The 17,050-nt window shown below is 39.9% G+C and overlaps 2 protein-coding genes and 1 long non-coding RNA gene across 9 annotated transcripts in view; 2 read left to right on the top strand and 1 right to left on the bottom strand.

Annotated features, from left to right (window-relative positions):
- Positions 1–3,095: 3,095 nt before the first annotated feature.
- Positions 3,096–6,346, bottom strand: meaf6 (MYST/Esa1-associated factor 6). 2 transcript variants are annotated; one of them, XM_086063593.1, is made up of 8 exons: positions 6,181–6,346; positions 5,347–5,462; positions 5,179–5,266; positions 5,050–5,095; positions 4,782–4,974; positions 3,946–3,975; positions 3,514–3,547; positions 3,096–3,424 (listed from the first exon to the last, which is right to left on the bottom strand). In XM_086063593.1, the coding sequence occupies exons 1-8, from the start codon at positions 6,268–6,270 to the stop codon at positions 3,410–3,412; spliced, it is 612 nt and encodes a 203-aa protein (XP_085919719.1). In that variant the 5' UTR covers positions 6,271–6,346; the 3' UTR covers positions 3,096–3,409. The 2 variants fall into 2 exon arrangements, with proteins under 2 accessions (XP_085919719.1, XP_085919720.1); XM_086063594.1 differs by lacking the exon at positions 3,946–3,975.
- Positions 5,831–10,356, top strand: LOC147157967 (uncharacterized). Its single transcript, XR_015091477.1, has 4 exons — positions 5,831–6,748; positions 6,835–6,977; positions 9,305–9,400; positions 10,267–10,356. It is a non-coding gene; the product is annotated as an uncharacterized LOC147157967 (long non-coding RNA).
- A 460-nt stretch (positions 10,357–10,816) lies between these two features.
- The window catches only part of LOC147157966 (uncharacterized), a 31,308-nt gene continuing 25,074 nt past the window's right edge, over positions 10,817–17,050 (top strand). For all 6 annotated transcript variants that reach the window (XM_086062990.1, XM_086062987.1, XM_086062991.1 and 3 more), the window contains exon 1: positions 10,817–11,177. In XM_086062990.1, the coding sequence (XP_085919116.1) occupies positions 11,111–11,177 (67 nt within the window). In that variant the 5' untranslated portion in view covers positions 10,817–11,110. The remainder of the gene's footprint in view (positions 11,178–17,050) is intronic.

Genomic DNA, 17,050 nt, shown 5'->3' with positions numbered 1-17,050 from the left:
ACCATAATGCGCAGTGTCAAAGCAGCTTTTCAATTGTCGAAAACAACGCAGGTCCTTTTTACATGTCATTCGAAACCAACAATTTTCTGTCCCCCCCCAAACACAAAACGCCTCCAGGCCACAGACTGCCATTTCCTCTTTGCACTCAAGAGGACAACAAAAATAAAAGTCCCATCCAGCGACTCTCTTGATAATTACTATATAGCTGCCGGCCAAACATAACGCTCGAGTCACCCAGTTCCATCGTAGGAATCTTGCTCAGTTCCACAACTTGTAATTAAAAGCCTTGTTGAATTTCCTGACGTGACAGGAAGCGACGCTAACACATACAGTAGGCATTTGCAAGTGGAATGTGGTGATCATAAATGTTTCCACAAAGTTCTTAGAAGTACTGAGTCATGAAACCTGCTCCATCTCTCTGCTCAACTATGACTAAAGGAGATAATGACACATATTATCTGGGGTGTCAAATTCATTTACATTGTTGTAATTATGGTTTCCCTCAATGGGCTGTTATGAGGCGGCCATTTTGCCAATCTGTTGGCAACTGAAAAGGACATCACAGTGCTTAAGGGCTCAAGTAATAACTGCCTGTGTCCAAATTCACAAGGCTGGGTCCTTCGAAAGCAGAATTTGTCGGCTGCATGACGTCACTCCCGGCGCGACTCCACAGCACGCACGGACTTATGACTGATTTACACATGAATGGATTGTCGGTCAATGTGCTACCAACAAGCAGTAATGACAATCCATTCATATGTAAGTCCGTGCCTGCTGTCGCACTGTCACAGTGCACCTGTTTTTTGGTCATGTGATGTTCGCAAGCTTAAGCTGCATTCGAGGATGGTCGAAAGTCGGACTTTTCCTTTTTTTTGAGAGAGAGCTCAGTATTGTTCATTCGGTAATGTTACCGATTCGACATATCATCATTGCTCTCCCTCTCTCTTTTTGTTTTTTCTTTTTCTTTTGTATTTGCGTGAGTTTGTCCATGTGCGGGTGTGTGCTCCTTAATTCACTTAAAGGAACTTTTCCGACGTCAAACCAAGAAGTGTGTACGGGAACGCCCCCTTGAACTCGGAAATCCCATTTGCAAAGTCGGGGGGAAAAGTACCGGTAACCCGGACTTCACCGACAGGCTACAATGTGACATCACTCTACAATGGCGACCCCTTTGGACACACAGACCATGAATGGTGAAACACAATTTCCTCGAGTATACAACTAGATATCTTTCTTCATTCATAAATATTTGACATAACTTCACGTAACAACATACGTGACAGTATCCCGTCAGTATCAGTTTAAACAAACGTGATATTTTGCCATGTTTAGACTACTGGGGCACATAGAACATATTGTAAAGAACTTTGTTTTGTTTTTTACTTGATTTATTTTAACCATCAAATTTGTGACTACATAAAAACTCACCTATTTAACCAATGACTTTTTATTTATTTATGTCTAATCATCTGATTTAGATGTTGGTCCGACCCCCAACTTTGTGCATTGCTGGGCTATTATTTCCCCTACGTTGTGTGTCCTTGTTTGGACCACGCCCACTTCTGAAATTGCCTTTCTTTTTTTACCTCAACTGTATGTTGCACAACAAGCTATGTATAACTGTGACAGAATCTCTCCACAGACAAGCCATAATAATAGTGTCTCCAGTACGATTCGGAATGCTCCCGCACGACTGAATATTTTCAGACCATCTCGGCGCCAAATGCCAGCTAATCGCCTCAGCAATTTAACCAGCAGTCTAAAGTTTCTGATCCTAGAATTAAAATTTTGAAAGCCTCATTGCTCCAATGTTGGAAAAATACTTAAGAAACTAGTGAGCCAAATGAAACGTGACTCTAGGATGGGAAGGCGGCAGGGCTGCATAAAACCAGGGAATGTATTTTGGAGACTTCACAGTTTATTCATCACCGCGTCTGCCAGCGTAGCATTAAGTTCTCTCTTACAGTTTCCATCTTCTCGGTCATGTGTATGTGCTACTTTTGTCTTGTGTGAAATATGAAGCGCATATTTGGAATGTTCACAAAACTGTTCATTTATTCTCAACAGTATATTCTTGTTTATTTTATAGTGTTCCCTCTTGTCGGCAATTCTTCCAGTACATGTACAGTTTATGGATTTCAGATTATTTTTTTGGGTTGTCCAATTACATTTCATTTCAGCCAATCTAACCTGCCCAGAGCCTTCAGAAGCAACAGTGCTGCCCAAGTGTCCATTGCATTTTATAATTATATTCTGTGTCTTAAAACACAGCAGTTGCTTACTTTTATGTTGCATTTTTGTCATAGTAATTTAATTGAGTTTGTGACTGCACTATAGTTGATTAGTTAGCATGTAAGATGTTAGCTTAGCTTCTTCAACGAACTACTCTTGCTTCGTGTCTTCTGGATGCCCTGTGGCAACATGCTGCCTCTTACAGGTCAGTCTTGGTATTGCACCAGACTTCAGTTTTGGGACGGTACCTACGATCATTTTGTGTACACAGTACGCTATTTAATGTTTAAACATAAATAATGATAAGGTTATAGTTGTATTTTTGTCAAGAATAGCATTGTTACTACAAAATTTAATTTAAAAAAAATCTTAAACTTAAGTCTAAAAATGGTTTTGAATCTGATATAATTTTAATATTTGTCAATAACTGCACTATAGTTGATTAGTTAGCATGTAAGCTGTTAGCTCAGCTTCTTCAACGAACTACTCTTGCTTCGTGTCTTCTGGATGCCCTGTGGCAACATGCTGCCTCTTACAGGTAAGTCTTGGTACTGCACCAGACTTCAGTTTTGGGACGGTACCTACGATCATTTTGTGTACAGTACGCTATTTAATGTTTAAACATAAATAATAAGGTTATAGTTGTATTTTTGTCAAGAATGGCATTGTTACTACAAAAATTAATTTAAAAAAATCTTAAACTTAACAGTCTAAAACATTTTTTGAATCTGATATAATTTTAATAATTATAAACATTGGTTATAAGAAAAAGGCAGCAAATCTTATTAAACTGCTCCTTGTGTGTCACTTTTCACTGTGACCCCATTTTTCTACAAATAAACTTGATATATTTGGGAAAAACATACCAATAACACTGTTATTTTATTATTTTCTTGAAAAACACCAAAAATAAAAATAATACACATAATCGGGGGGGATTCACAACAATGTGGCTTTCACATAAAAAAAATGAAAATATGTTCATTGCCTACAAAATAAATAGTCTTTCTTTAAACACTATACAAAATGTTACTGGCTGGTGGTGTAGAGTAACATGCAGGATGCTTGGGAATGTTTTGAGCGCAGTACACGCAACACAGCTGAAATATGACAACCGGGGAGAAAAAAAGGCATACAAAGTCTCTCATTTCTCTTGTGCATCCACATCTCGTCGTTCTCAGGTGGAATATTCCTGCATAAGGAGGGAATAATAAAAGTCACATTCAAAATGGCAGAAATGAATCACAGGACTATTATTTGGGGTGATAAATCAAAACTTACAGCTCTTGGTTTCTTGTTCACTTTCATGTCGAACCTGCATTGACAATAAAGAGAGGTTTAGATATGAGGAGTGGTTTAAATTCTGAGAGCAATGACAAAAAGCGGTGCCACTACTGTACCATGAGGGAGCCTAAAAACCAAACCAAGGCAAAAACGGTCAACTTGGGTGTTGGTTCTGCAGCCAGCCAATCATCTTACAATAGCACCGCTTTTAACAAGCGCACGCGGCGTGAGCTATCAGAAAAGATGTGACGCCAGGCCAGAAACAAGCCATGGAGAGTAATGGATGCTGAGAGGAATTCAAAGACATGCAACACGACTCAAGAACTAGCAGGCTTCAACTCGACACACAGAAGACACGAGCTCGGGATGCGGTTATGAGCAGACAGGATGTGCAGACCACAGGAGCAGGAAGTAAAATTCTGAACTTACTCAAAGTCATAATCAAACATGGCAGAAGGGCTGGGGGGGGAGGAGTGGGAGGAGTCAGCATTACAACGGGGGAACGAAAAGATCAGCAGCTGTTAGTTCACCAACCAGTCTGAACCCCAACATTTACACAGGAGTGGCACATGTGTCGCCTCAGTGTGTTAGCAGGAGAGCCTGCTGGGTTAATATGTAGTGAGAGCAGGAATGCCCGAAGATATAAAAAATAGGGGGTAGACAGCCACATTATCCTCACAAAATTTACACCTTGCATAACTGTGCTAAAGCTACGTTTAGTACAATAAAGTAGGCCTAACATATTGTAACTTAAAAAAAGTAAATGGGCGAGTATCAGTGAATAACAGAGGACAGGTTATTAAAAATAAAAATGAAAACATAAATAAATGAATGAAAAGTCAATAAGTGAATTTATAAATCTCAAATAGCCGGCGAACACTGTAGTTACTATAAAAGCTAACAGTTAGCCTAGCCTCTTTAGTACGCTCATTTTCCAGCAGCCTGGATGCCTCTGAAACTGTGCTGCCCCTCACAGGTCGCTTTTGGCATTACATCAGAAATCTGGTTTAGGGGCTTAGGCTCATTGTAATTGTTTTATTTTACCATTTCAAAAGAAAATATATTTCTCAACACCAAGATGTTTATTTAGAAATTCTCTGTAGTCTTGAATGCAGCCCAAGAATAAAAGTTTTAGCACAGTAGCTAAAGCTAACAAATACAAGAAGAATCCTGCTTGCTAGAGTCATATTACTGTCTTTGCTTTTGTCTACAAAATATGACAAGTCAGAATACAATGTGTACAAATTCAAATAATTTGCGTCTACCTGTGCCTGTTTTTGTTCTTTCTCTTCTTGTGGCTTCCGTGATGGCTGCCAGATGAAGAGGAAGAGGCGGCTTTTTGGGGCTTCAGGTCCTGCAGCGTGGAGTCCACGTCCTCCGTGTCCTCCTGGCTGGGTTCGTTCTCTTGGTTCTGGAGGTCCGGAGAGGCGTCGCTTTCTGTGCCGCTGCCCGCCTCGCCTGACACGAGAACACAGATGTCATCACGCCTGCTTTATGACATTACAGCTTTCGGCCGCATGTCTCTTCGCTCACGTTTTTCGTTCATGTGATCGGGGATCCCGCCGAGTGCACACACCGCCTGTTGATGTAAACAGAAACACTCGAATGCAAGTTCTTTCATAAAATACATCAAATGGGCCATACAAATCAAGAGGGACTTACTGCAACTGATGTGACTGATGACTTGCTGAATAGACGCTCTGCCTCCTTGAATTTTCGATTTCTTCTGTCAGTTTTACTGTTAGAGTTCCTGCGAGAGCCATGATACAGGTGATTAATGTTTTAGTAGCTAAAGAAAACACAAATGCAGGCTTTGCACTTGCAACTTACTTTTGGTTGGTTAGGTATCTGTCCCATCCTCTGATGATGTTGCCATACATTTGAGTGTCTTCTAGGTAACTGCCTTCAAAGGCGTATATTTGTCGTTCCAAATTCACAAGCGTCTCCTACAACACCATTGGGAACATCACTTAGATTTATTTACATTCTTGAGCAGCCGATCTTGTTTTGACCATTTTGTATTAATGTTTTGATTTTGTTTTTACTTTGTGGCAGTTCCTTTATTAATGAGTGCATCCGTGTGAATAATACTACAGTAACAAATAATTTCCATCATGAAATGAATAACATAGCAATATTTTTATTTGTGTCATTGTAAAACAGCTGGTACAATACAAGACGTTATCTTACTTGTACTTATGCACATATTTATGTTTAGTTTATATTAAAACGGTACTGCACAGTTTTGGCGTGTGATATTTGTATGTCCAGGTTTGATGACGTCATGCTGCGGAAATCACGCGAGAACGCGATACGAACGCGGAACCCGGTGAAGCTGCTAGCGTGTTAGCCTACACAGGAAAATTAAACTGGTGCAGACAAATAGAACGTATTCAAGCGTCTTGCAATGACTGTAGGTGTAAAACGATAATGATGAACATAATATATATAACACATAGTTAAACGATCTATATGTGCCAAAATTCTAACTCACGTAGCGGCGCGATACACGTAGCCGTTTTTAGCCTAGCAGTTAGCAAGGCCTATGCCAGCAGTGAACACCCTTGCTAAAATGTTATGATTAACATTTGAGTTTTGCGTTAAGCGAGACTCCGCGTGTTAAGATCTTTCAAGCCATTGTTCCCCCTCGTATCTTAAGCATACCGCAAGCTCTTGTTTCCTCTTCACCAGTTCTGCAAGCTCCCGGCGCGTGTCCGGGATCTGCGGCGGAGTAGCCTTCGCGTGCATCGCCATGATGGATCGAGCAGTGTGGATCGTGGAGAAACAAAAAGGTGGCGGGATAGCTTGCAGTGACGCCTAAAATGCGTCGCTGCAGCCGACAGGTGGTGCTAAAAGACCGCAGAAACAAGTTACTCATTCGCCAATATATCACCATAGCAACAAGCTGTCGTCATTTTTCTTAATACTTTCCACAAATATTAAAGAAAATTATTGGCCATGCAGAGAGGATCTAAAGTTTCCCGACTCATTTTTATCACACTTTTTTTTTTCATCTTCCACGTAGCACCAGATACAGGCGCGTACCCCGAAAATTGTCAGTGGGGTGGCCAAGATGACACAACACCTCAGCGAGGGGTGAAAACAAATATATACAGCCTGAAAAAATGTGAAGGACAAGAGCCTAAATTGAGAAAATCTCCCCCACTAGTGAATTATTAATTTCCAGGTTCAGAAGTGTACAGCCCATCTATGAAAAGAAACCCCCCCTGCTGTGAGTAAACCTAGCATAGTTGTGTGGTCAGTGTTTATTTATTTCATTATTTTTAACATATGTACACTGCCTCTTTGTGTTTCAAGGAAAGGAAATTCAAAACTACCATTACCAAGCAAGCCAGGGTTTCTCAGTCCCCATTAGCATGTCACACCGGGCTGCAGAATTTGCATCAAAAACCAAGAGGATGCTGCAAAATTCACAAGATATTTCTGTTGAACATGCACAGGTAATGAAATGTTAATAACAATACTTGTAATCATTTATGATAGAGAAGATGGGATGCACAATAGTCGTCGTCGTCGTCGTCGTCCCCCCCCCCCCCCCCCCCCCCCGGAGTCTTATGATAAGTTTCCATGCTTAAGAAACTGCTGACTTAAGTTGTATGGAAATTAGGTTGTCTCGGGAAAAGGGTGCACATTAATTTTAAATGACAACCCTTTCATCCATCATTACTCATTTGATGATATTTATGGTGTCCGTGGTATGTAAAGAAGATTACAGGTCTAAAGATAAATATGAAAATAAGTATAAATAAACAACAGTGCCTTCGATATTTAAGTTTATAGAATGCATTACTATTCAATGCATTTTCCTCTCCAGCGTTGTATGAGTCACAGTTACCAATTTTCCTTTTTTTAAACATTTATTTACATTTATAAAATGTATTTTTAATTCTTTATTTTTGGTATATTTTTTAATGATATGTTTAACTTTAATAAATTTTTTAAAATGTGTTTAAATTTTCTGTTTGAATATGCATGTAAACAAATTGAGCCTGCGGTCTATTTGTATAATATTTGGGAAAATTTGCCTCTAAAGTTGCACAACTGGCTGAGCAAGTAGCAATGATTTAATTAAAATATGAGCTTGTTTTGAATCAAGTAGCTCCCAGATGAAGCCGCAGTAAAGAAGTTATTTGAAGACTATACAAGTTGGCACCCCAATACTTCATCTTATTTGAACTCATGTAAAATATATTATAGAAGAATGTTAGTTAAAATAAAATATCGCATGTAGCTAATAGATAGTTCATCCTGGAACAAATGATCTTTCCATTAACTCATTCACTGCCATTAGTTCATAAAAAAAAAAAATATATATATATATATATATATTAAAAATTAGGGGCAACAGGCGATTAATTTTTTTTATCGTAATTAATTGCATGACTTCACTAGTTAGCTCACGATTAATCACACATTTTTTATATCTGTTCTAAATGTACAATAAAAACATTCTAGGTTTTCATACTCTTGTTAAAAAAGTGGGAAAAAAATTGTAAACTAATAAAAATAGTTCAAATTAAAAAAAAATTACGTCTATAGCCGTCAATGGCAGTGAATGAGTTAATTACTTATCCATCTATTTTGGATCATTTCCCTAATATTCCGATGCTCTGGTGCACTTCTGATACGTGGGCGGGTGCTGCTGCAATCCCAGCTGCTGCTGGTCCAGTCAGCGGTCCGCCACTGGAACAGCTGAGAGCTGGTGATGACATCAGAGTGCCAACTGCTCGAGGGCAGGCAGGACTCAGCGTGACTCTCTATGTGTGCAATGTGACTGAGTGGGCATGAGGCTGGGATGGCGCTTCGTCCCCGGGGACAAACGGACACATCAGGCGTTCCCTTGATGAGGATGCTGGTAGAAATAAGGCTGTGGTGGTGGCGATCGGTTTATTTATAACTCCTGCAAAACGAGAATGCGCCATCATCTGTTCGCAAGATTTTTCAGATTTTTCTTCATAACAACTGCTCGACTCCCACACAGCAGCAGCTGTCGTTATATTCAGATTGTGACCTCATCTTTGCACTCTCTCAATATGTATACCTACCTATATGTGATTTTTACAGTGAGAGGTTTTCATAAGCAACCCTCTTTTGTCCAATGTGCAAAATGCGCCCCTCCCTCCAGTCCAGAGCAGGATGCAGACGAGCATAACCGCAGGCAATCTGGAGTTTGACTTTTCTTTTTGTGTGTGGAGGAGGTGCAATTATACTCGCCTCTGCGGAATGATGGGAGTCTCTATGATCCGCCCGCTTTTCGGCCTGGTGCAGACAAGTGTGGACATGTACTTCCTTGGAAAGAAGAGTCACAGTAGACACACTGTTTTTTTGTGCACATGGGTTGTGTACATTTCAGGACGAGGTTAGAAGAGATCTAATCTCGTTGCAAGACTTTTACTCACGGGGTCTAGACGGGCTGTCGTAAAGGGAGCCTGTCTGTTGTTTCACCACTATATGGACTCTTTCACCAAAATGTTTGACTATAATTCGCTATAGTCTGCGATGACTTTGATGCAAAATTCTTAAATAATTACATTTACATATAAGTACTCGATTTGTGTTTTCGCCCACCATTTTCCTACACTAAATTCTTGTTCATGCTAAAACATAAATAAATAATACAAATAATATCAAGATTACTGAAAGGTTGCCGTAAAGACGAACAAAAGTCATACAATTCTAAGAGCCCCTAGAAAAAATAATATTTTCACTTTGCGGTGTTGAAGTGGTAAGGCTCAAAGTGATTATTTGTATGATTCTTTTTTCACAGGGCCCCATATCCCTGCCGGCATCCTTGAGTACAAACTCACAGTTGTTCCTGCCTGGCTTCTTGCGTCCTTAGGAATAGGTCAGACATTGGCAGACAGTATGTATGGTTCATCTCAACTTTACGGTTTATCTTCAGCTTTTTTTTTTTTTTTGTCATTCCAAGAAATGTAAAAAATCACTGCAACAAACTTCATTCAACAAAATAGTTTCCGTTTTGCTGTTGTGAAAAGTGGTTTTCCAGCATTTTACCCCATTTTAAAAAGTAAAGATATGGTTTTAATGAAAGCTTTTTAAAATGATTATTCTTAACATAAATTATGCAAATATTCATACCATGTGTTATGATGTACATCCATCAGTTTGACGAAAAAGGCCTGTGCATGTGCACATCACCTCATCCATAATTGATTTGAATGTTAAATGCGATGGTCAAAGAGCTTTAACATTTGTGTGAGTCTGGTTGGTCTATTTATAAAAGCGGGAACGCACACGACATAACTTGCTGTGTGTGTAAAAAAGAAAAGAAAAGCCATACATTTAAAGATTTTATTTGAGGCCGCACAATGGCATAGTGGTTAGCACATCTGCCTCACAGTTCTAAAGTTCATGGTTTGAATCTTGGATTGTGGCCTTGCTGTGTGGAGTTTGTCAATGTTCTCTCTGTGCTGTAATACATTTATATTAATAGTTAATGAGATTGTCATCACAAATCATATGAATGGCATAGTACATAATGCCTTGCCACATTATGTTAATTGGAAATAAATTGCCTCTCAGTAGCATTCAATTAGTATCCATATTATCACAGCAGTTCAGGTTCTATTCGTTAATTTACTTTTGAGTATAAGTTAAATGTTGCCAGTGGGTTAGTAGTTACACAATTGTAACGTTACACACAGTTCACTTGGGCCCTAGTATTGTAATTACACAGACCTCACAAGTCACAGTCACCCTGTTTTTCAGCTGCTCGAAATCATCTGATGGGTCAAACCATTCCCTGACTTTAGAGAAGAAAACAGTCCTTTATGAAGCTTCAAGCTACATAAAACACACAGTGAGTAAAATGTTACCATTGATATTTCAACATACATTTCTGTACTTCTATGAATGTATAGATAACAATTTAATTCGCTTGTCGTCCGAGCACATGGTAAAGTCCAGCTGAGCTTTCCGGCATGCGGTTTTCTCAACAAGCAATGACGTAAAGTTAAGCATGGCGGGCAAATACAATGACCGCAAAATAACACTTGCCTTCAGAATAAAATATATTCCAACGTCAACAGCTCCACTGAAAGTAGACCGATGAAGTATAATTGACTAAGTAATATGAGGTGTTATATATGAACCTTACTCCTCGATGCAGGTATTTGTTGCCATGAAGGGTTTTAAATTATTATTATTGTTTGTGTGGAAATGCGCAACATGTTTCGAGTTTTATAGCGAACAGCCAAACCGGAAGTCTGTTGTGAATCCATTTAACTTGACCAATTTGCGGTGGCAAGACTGAGGCGTTTTATTCCCACTGTGGATTTTCCACAGAAGACACGTTACACTCGCTCAGTGCCAATTAGTCATATATTAGAAAAACACTCGCGTCACTTTACATAGTTTAAAACATCGAACGACCATCGTCGTTTTCAGCGGGTATTCAACTACTTCTACTGTTTTTGCCGCTTTTTTCTTCAATTCCGGTCGGATTTTTTAGAAAGGGCGTGTTTGGCTGAATCTGGACCGGGAGTTGCAGCTCCTGCACTTGGGAGTCTCGTGAGGAATGACAGCAACTGGAAAGTCACTGCAATCCGCCTGAATGGACGCAATGGATTATAAGGATCTTGGACATCATTTCGAGGAGAAGCTGACACTGGCAGATAAATGTGAGTACACAACACTGCATCAAAATAGGTCATGCTGGGTTGTAAAATAAAAGAGCTGTGATCGTGCCATTATGAAACGGGTTATTTATCCGGCTTATCTTTAATATTATTGAAATGTCTTTTTGCGGTTTATGGACAATTGGAAACTCCTCCTGGGTTTATTTGCAAATGTTGGCATGCCTGTGTTATTCCCTAACATCTCTACCAGGCAGATCGGAAGAAGAGCAATGGAAATACTGCACTGGTCTTCATTAGTCACTCAGACACATACTGTAGCACATATCTGCCCCCCCCCCACAAAAAAAAAGAAAAGAAAAAAATATATAAGGAAACATCCCACTCATATATGAAGAGCCTATAAAGAGACTTATATCCAAATTGCTCAGACTACCATCTCCCCTTCATCTCCCCTTGACCTGCACATCTTGATGGACGATGTCCCTCTCATCCCCCCCCCCCCTGTTTCCAGCAGACGTACATTACCTTGATCACTGTTGCCATGTTGCATCTTTGGAGGGGGGTCAATGCATTGACTGGTGCATCAGTTAGAAGAGAGGCCTCATTTGAGTGTGTTTAAAGGCCTTTAAGGGGTATAGAACTTCATTTTAGTTATTCTAGTTAATTATTTATGGGTGTGGTTGCTTCAGAATACACCCACCCAATTATTTTCGATACCGTTATGCCTGGCAGGGTCACGGTGAGTGGGGGGTGGACCCGATCCCAGCCTACCAATAGTGAGAGGAGGGGTACACCCTGCACTTATTACCAATAAATCATAGCATACGCATTCAGTACCCCCTTACCACTGCTTGTGTCTTCTTGTCATGATTTATCTTGCCATTAAAGTCTTTACATTGGCAAGAGCGGGTACTACCAATAACAACCTGACTTTTTCCCAAACAGACAGTCCGTCCAAATTATGAGTCGGGTTGGAATGGCTACTTCAGCCGCAGTACAGTGCACCAAGAATTTTGAAAATCGGATGATGGGATCCGGAGAAATTCAGATTTTGTCCAAACAACACCTTCATATTAGAAGAAAATCTATTTTTTGTCTTCTACTGAGGGAGCACCCCTAGTCCGATTGGCTTAGACGTTTCAGTTAAAAATATCCACCAATTGTCGTAAAGGCCAAAATTCAGAGTTGTCAAATGGGTCAAAATTACCGGGATGTTGCCCCAAAAAAATAGCACGAATAGAAAAATATTGGTGAGAAGAGAAATGTAAGCAGTCCAGAATAGGTCATGGACTAAAGTAGTTACATTTATTTATTATGGGACATTTTAGAGGTATTTCAAGTGTTCATTACATGTTTTTTTTCTAGACAATTCCACAAAGATGGTCACTTGGCACATTGCTACTACCATGTAGCACAAGGTGTTGATGCTGATTCAAATCCACAGCCTTAATCTGGTGCCAACCACTCACCCACTGTGTTGCTGATTACCTTCGAGTTTTATACGTGCTACAAAATAACGCAACCGTTTCCGGCCCTTCCACCGAGAGCTCCGGCATGTGACGTTATCAGGAATGTGACACACCGAAAAAGTCAGGCACGCTAGATAAACAGAAACATTCTTTGTCGATGTCTCCTCTGTCAGAGTCTCAGTCTTGTAAAAACAGCGAAGGGAAGACAAAAGAAGAGGATCCCCGCCAGGCTTTGTTTGTTTTTTTACAGCTCGGTGTGCATGTAGAGCTCCGAAAGGGTATCATAATTCCAAAATGCTTGAAATCCTTGATATTATCACGTGACCATTCTTTGTCAAACCAATTCAGAGTTACAGTTGCCGTGAATCCGAATTGTTCTTGTATGGACAAAAGTATGACCAAAGAACTTTGGACTGTTTTTGAAAAGGGTATCAGTTCACTCCCCAAGCCTCTGTTCGGAAAAAATTTAGAGCGTGTGAGTGGTGCAGTTAGGAAAACTTTGGACTTGTGATTTGTGTCGTCTTCGGTGGCGTTGCCCTGCAGTCAGTATCTCCGTTTTCAGTAAAACACGTCACTGTGAAAATAATCACGAGACGTGGACTCACTCCCTTTTGTCCAGATTGCTCCCGAGCGATGTTGACGTAATGTTCTTGGCTCGCAGTCAGGATCACTGCCGGTCTGGAAATACAGCCTCAAAACCTTGCAACACCAGCTGACATTAGCCCCCAGGATTATTACATTGGCATTTGTTTACTTTGGAGTACAAAGTATCAGGAAATGGTGACATTTCCATAGGAAATGTGTCATCCCGCGACACTTTAGCACCATATATCAGTGACTAACTGCAATTTTCTGCTTTAAAATAGCTGGCATTGCATTTTTTGTCGATGAAGCTCCACATTTTTCCACATTGATCTAGTTTAGCATGTCGCCTTATCCACCTTCAGATTGAATTTATTTTCTGTAATTAATGACATCAGTTGTTCGCGTAATGTAACATAATGTTTATCGGCGAATGCTTGAACGAGCAACTCAACGATAAACGCTGTTTGTGTGACGCGCCGCTGATCTAATTTTAGCATTATAAAGTGCAATCACCATACTAATCATCGATCCATACATTTTGTTTGCCTGTTATCATTATGGCAGCTAACATTACATACTGTCTATCAATGCTAACTAACTAGTTGTTGCTAGCTAGTTGTTAATGAAGCACTTAAATTTATATAGAAATCCAGTGCTTTATTAAAGAGGTCACTCTTGACTATATATTTACCTTGAATAGACATAAAGGCTAACTAGCTAACTAGCTAGTAGGGGTGTTAGAAAAAAAATATTCGGCAATATATTGCGATATTACAGCGTGCAATTCTCGAATTGATTTGATAATGCAGCCGAATTGATTTTTAAACATCAATTTTTAATGGGAATATTCAACAAAACGTCTTACTTTGGGTTAGGATTCCCACACTAAGCATGGAAGAATGTTATATTAATGGAACATTAAGCCTTAATATTTTATTTCAGTGCTGTTCAGACATGAAACAGACTGCAACCTGTTTGTTAAATTCAGTGGCTTAGTTATAAGCCTAAATTTTCAGATAAATAAATACATTTTTATACAAATCTTACAGTGTACAAGTTTACTGATGAGTATTTTCTAAATTTGATCTTAATTTTTTTTTGCAATAATCAATTTATAGATTTGTATATCTGGATTAATCTGTATCGAATTGAATCGTTACCTATGAATCGTGATACGAATCGAATCGCCAGGTACTAGGCAATTCACACCCCTACTAGCTAGCTAGCTGCTTTAGCGATTAGCAAGCAATGAGGATTTTATACCACATGTGACCTTGTCTTTTGCCAATGTGAAATCAGTTACTTACTGGTATATGCCTTCTTAATGCTTTTACATAATTTTAGCTTGGAAAATAAAATAAAATACACGGTTTGAATAAAAGTAAGGTATTTTCAACTTGCCATGCTAACATTCATTAGGTTGTCAATAGTAGCTCTACGAGCTCACCAAATATGATTTATTTAGGTGAAATTCTTCCTTTGTGGACTGACTTCTCTTCATTTGTATTGGGAAACAAATGTTGCAATTATGTGACAATGCAAAAATCACACTCAGGATTGTGTCTTCTGTGCGCAGAATTTTGGATACTACAACAAACTGATAAAGACAAACCCTGATAAGATAGAATATACACTTTTGCCAAGCGGGTGTAGATTTCTTTAATGCATGTGAACTGGAGGGCAAAGTTTTTGGGGTTTTTTTTGGGTGGGGGTGGGAGTGAAATGGGTGGGTTAGAAATGAGAATGACTGGGAAACTGGAAACTTTAAAGCTGGTGTTTGGGAGGGAAGACATAGAAAAAGAGGATACCGGAGCTCTTCTATGTGCTCGCTCCACGTCAGCGTCAGCAAAACCGAGAGCAGATGTTATAAATCTCAGCCATGACGCCTGCACAGGAAAAGCAGAGGAAGGCCTCTATTCTGCTGCACAGTATAAGGAGGAAGAATGAAAGAGCTTCCTGAGGGTTTATGCTCAGATTACTCATGTTTCCCTCCTTATTACCTTTTGGTGTTAAAAAAAAAAAAAACTGCCATTGATGTTATTAATCCTGTTTGGGGGATTATTTCCTGTATTTGGCAGAATTTAGGCCCAAATAGACCTGTCGCATCACATTGGAGAGATTAGCTATTCAATTCTTATTTTCAGGACTCGAGATGCGACCAATACGCTCGCAAATGCGACCAACTTTTCAAGTGTCTGCTGATAAAAATGTCATCCATTTAAAGTTCACCTTGGCCTCGAGGTAATTGCTTTTTGTCCCAGCTGTATCTTGTCAGCCGGCCTCCGCGGTTCTCCGACGGTGCTGTGCAGTAACTACGCTCGGATGTTTGTGCTGATGCACTGCTCTAACCTCGGGGGACTCGCTAACAGATGCGGCACCACTCTCTGCTTTGGCCTTGAGTGTGTGAGTGTGTGCGCGTGGGTGCGTGCTGCTCTAGCAACCCCCGGTTGTCCACTTCGCAACCACTCACACGTCATCCAGCAGGCATCAATTCTGCCACTGCATCCACAGATTCTAATATTAGAACGTAGAATACGAACCGATCACAGACGACAACAAAAACGACACGCACCAGTGGTCAGTTGCTGTAAACATGTCGCATTTGCACCTCCGATTAATTTAACTTTTCTGCTTCCTTTATGACTATTTTGAGCTCAGCGAACCAGTAAAAACGCAGCTTTTCCTGCTGCGCCAGTAAAATTGATTACATCTGCAGTCACCCGCGACGATGCTGCGCTACCTCCTCCTTAGTAAGCAAACACCGCCTGAAAACATCTCAATACTGTCAGATTGGTCTTTCACCTTGGCGACTTTGAATCCCTCTTTCATCGACCTGTTTTTGTATTTTTAATGATAAACACCGCAAAGAAAACCTTATTGTCCTGCTTATCCTAGAGTGTGTTGTGACATACTTTCTACAAGAGCTGTGGCCAAGATGGAAAAAGTGAGACAGAGATTAGTCCGTCGCCCCACCTTTGACAACACACTTGCCGGGCCAACATTAGTCAGTACCGCGGAGCTATGCCCTACTTTAGGAGTCGGAAACAAGAATGCTAGGAAGGGAGCAGGTCAGCTGTGGTTACTATGCTGACTCCTGTGTTGACTTGACTTAAGTTTCCGACACAAACGTGACTTGCACGTCTTTATCCTCATCTTGCTGAGTTTCCATCAGATTTATGGTTGAATAAGGAAAAGAAAGGAAATTCTACTTCGGAGTCGGATTACGATATTAGTGGCTACCCCTATAGCTATACGCAACAATTAGGAAGGATAATCACCATTTGACAAGTTAGGGCGGCACGCCTCATTGGTAGAGTGGCCATCTCCCAACGCAAAGGTTGTGGGATTGATCCGTGACCATGTTGAGTGTCCTTGAGCAAGACACTGAACCATCATCTGCTCCCAGCGGGACCTGACAGCGAGCGCCCGAATATACAGAATATATTTAGAGGTACGGGGAACCCCCATTTACTGCGGGACTGTGGTCCAGATGAAAAAATGCGGACCATATTTAAAATGAAAAAAAATAATATATATATATATATATATATATATATATATATTAAACATATTAAAACACACTTACATGTTTTAAGACACACTTATTTTTCCTTAATAGTATTATTATTAGGGGTGTGAATTGCCGATTCGATGGCGATTCGATCCGTGTCACGATTCGATTCAATACCGATTAAATCCCTACACAAATCTATAAGTCCATTATTGTAATTTTTTTTACTGAGATTTAGAAAAAAACTAATCATTAAACGTGTACATGTACACTGTAAGATTTGTATGAAAATGTATTTATTTATCTGAAACTTCAGGCTTATAACTGAGCCACTGCATTTAACAAACAGG

Source organism: Leptonotus elevatus, chromosome 19 (genome assembly GCF_054856555.1).
Source record: "Leptonotus elevatus isolate MCC_2025b chromosome 19, RoL_Lele_1.0, whole genome shotgun sequence".
NCBI lineage: Eukaryota > Metazoa > Chordata > Actinopteri > Syngnathiformes > Syngnathidae > Leptonotus > Leptonotus elevatus.
The sequence above is the reverse complement of the archived record's forward strand: the minus strand, read 5'-3'. Positions and strand labels throughout refer to the sequence as shown.